Here is a 2,670-nt window from a genome sequence, read left to right on the forward strand (position 1 = left end):
GTCTGCAGAGGGACCGCCTGAGAGCTGAGGGTGTTGGCCAACACAGCAATGCCATCAAGTACCTCAACCAGGACTACGAAGCACTCAAACAGGAGTGCATTGAGAGCGGGGTCCTCTTTAGGGACCCCCAGTTCCCAGCTGGCCCCTCTGCCCTTGGATTCAAGGAGCTGGGGCCTCACTCCAGCAAGACACGGGGAGTGCAGTGGAAGCGTCCATCGGTAAGTGCTGGGCTTGCTTCTCCTCAGGCTGGGCTGGCGTCCCCACCCTGCAGTGTCTGCACTCACACGGTTTGCCAAGCTGCAGCCTGCTCCTCTCAGTGCTCAAAGTCCCTCGAGTACTTCATAGCCTCCTTTCCCAAGGGCCTAGAGCAATGCCCCACAAATGTCTGCTCAGAAAAGCATCACGTCTAGCAGGCCCGGCTTCCTCTGAACAGCAGACCACGGCCTTTAAAATGGGTGGGCTACGTCACTGCGTGCCGTGGCACAGATACGCCACCCCCGGTGATTTGGGCTTTTGAGGGTGTAGATCCCTGGTGCTGCAAGTGCAAGGGGAATGCCGTGAGTCTGTCTAGCCATGGCTGTCCAAGATCTTGCCTTGTCTTACTGTTATGGCCTTGGGGTTACCGTCAAGCACATTTCCTTGGCAGAGGGCAGGTGGCGTGCATCTCTTAGAGACCTTCCTCCTGAATCAAAGCTTCAGTGGGTGCCAGCTCCCTAGGAGCCCAGGCCCTGCCAAAATCCAGCACCAGCATCTGATTCTCTTCTCTTCCTGCAGGAATTAGTGGATGACCCTCAGTTCATCGTTGGTGGTGCAACCCGAACGGACATCTGCCAGGGGGCTCTGGGTGAGTGCTGGACCTCTGCCCCCAGGCCTTGGTCTGGAGAGCAGTGGCTGGGGAGGGTTGGTTTGGCTGGAGAAGGGGTATTGAGGGTGGACCAGCTTCGCAGCACACCAGGCCCACGCAGCACGTTTTCACGCTGGCCTCTGCACAACCATTTCTGTCTCAAAGGCTGCCTTCCCATTTAGCGCAGCGGAAACTGGAAGGCAGGGGACACCCTGTGCCTCCTGGTGGCTCTAGGTTAAGACTTCAGGAAAATGAGTTGATGTGTGCACAGCTTGACCGTGCTATGATCAGGGGAGGTGTTGAGTGGATCCACACCTGACACGTGCCTACAACCATGTCAGGAGCTGCTCTAAAGACCTCCCTGCTTTGGGAAATGGTGAGGGGTGGCAGCTGAATGACAGTAACGAACTGAGGTGAGGACATGCTGGTCATGACAAAGGGCTTGCAAAGCGATGCTGTGTGGCAGAAGGGAACTGAGAAGAGAGCTATGGAGTAGAAGTGGTGATTTGTCATTTCTCCAGGGCTGTCTCCCAGGGCAAAGGCACTGAGACGAGGAGAGCAGTGTTAATGGGCTGGGGAGGCTGGCAGAGCTGGCAGCTGGGATTCTGTGGTCATCGCAGTCAGATCTGGGAACCACCAACAGTGCCGTCCTGATCTGGATCACGCTGGGCACTTGATTGGGAGTATTGTGTACCTTAGCACACATGGCATACTAGTTTCAGAGCTGACCACATTTAATGCACCCAGTAATTAGAACAAACTTGAGGTGTTAACCGGAACATGCTAACAGCCCAGGGCAGTGCGGTGGTGTTCAACTGGTCATTAAAAAGTCTGAAATGCCATTTTGTCAAACCGCAGCCTGGTACAGGTTATCCAAGCTCAAGGCTAAGGTGTGACAGGCTTCAAAGGCAAAAGAGAAAGGGGAACCAAGGCAAGGAATTAAAAGCTCAGTGCTGGCCCGGAGCAGCACTTGTGGTTAGGAGCACTTGGGAGGAAAAGTGAAGTGCTGTTGCTTGCAGTTGGAGAAAGCACAGATAGAAGCACTAAACCTCCTACTTGATAAAATGTTTTTTTTTAAAATGCCAAGTGTAATTCTGCTGCAGAACTCCCTGTCTGAGATGTGCAGGTGGTCCTATGAGTAAGTCCCAGGAGTGTGTAGATAAACGGCTGCAGGAGGGGCTGTTGGTGCTGACCGTATGTGGTGGTCTGGACGCAGACTCCAGGTCAGGGAGGATCGTTCCCTGCTGCTTGGAGCTAATACTTCTTTCCAAGGCAGGCTGAGTACGCCTGGCTCCTTGAACTCTGTTTGTCTGCTAGACCTCCTCTGTTTTCTGCATGTGGTCTTTGAGCTGGGGAACCCTAAATGTTTGCAAGGAGAGCACGCTGTGGGCTCCTACTCATCACCGCTTACACGCAGGGAGGTGGTAGGTGCTCACACAGGCTTTCTCTCCTTCCCCAGGCGACTGCTGGCTGCTGGCTGCCATTGGCTCCCTCACGCTCAATGAGGAGCTCCTGCACCGTGTGGTGCCCCATGGGCAGAGCTTCCCGGACGACTATGCTGGCATCTTCCACTTCCAGGTGTGCTCGTGGGCTGGGGGCGCAGGGCAGTGGGTTGAGAGCATCCCTGTCCGGTAGAGATGAGCAAGCTCACCCCACTCTCTCTCGACCTCCCAGATCTGGCAGTTTGGCGAGTGGGTGGACGTGGTGGTGGATGACCAGCTGCCCACCAAGGATGGGGAGCTCCTGTTCGTGCACTCAGCAGAGTGCACTGAGTTCTGGAGTGCTCTGCTGGAGCAGGCCTATGCCAAGTGGGTACCCCTGTGGCG

General features: G+C 55.4%; 1 protein-coding gene across 1 annotated transcript in view; it reads left to right on the top strand.

The window, feature by feature from the left end:
* Nucleotides 1-8: 8 nt before the first annotated feature.
* Nucleotides 9-2,670, top strand: part of LOC104494850 (calpain-1 catalytic subunit) — a gene marked incomplete at its 5' end in the record, with an annotated part of 9,718 nt that continues 7,056 nt past the window's right edge. The window contains 4 exons of the mRNA XM_010137737.1: nt 9-218; nt 775-844; nt 2,304-2,422; nt 2,519-2,652. Coding sequence (XP_010136039.1) covers nt 9-218; nt 775-844; nt 2,304-2,422; nt 2,519-2,652 — 533 coding nt within the window. The remainder of the gene's footprint in view (nt 219-774; nt 845-2,303; nt 2,423-2,518; nt 2,653-2,670) is intronic.

This window comes from Buceros rhinoceros, unplaced genomic scaffold, assembly GCF_000710305.1.
Source record: "Buceros rhinoceros silvestris isolate BGI_N320 unplaced genomic scaffold, ASM71030v1 scaffold28236, whole genome shotgun sequence".
NCBI classification, from domain to species: domain Eukaryota; kingdom Metazoa; phylum Chordata; class Aves; order Bucerotiformes; family Bucerotidae; genus Buceros; species Buceros rhinoceros.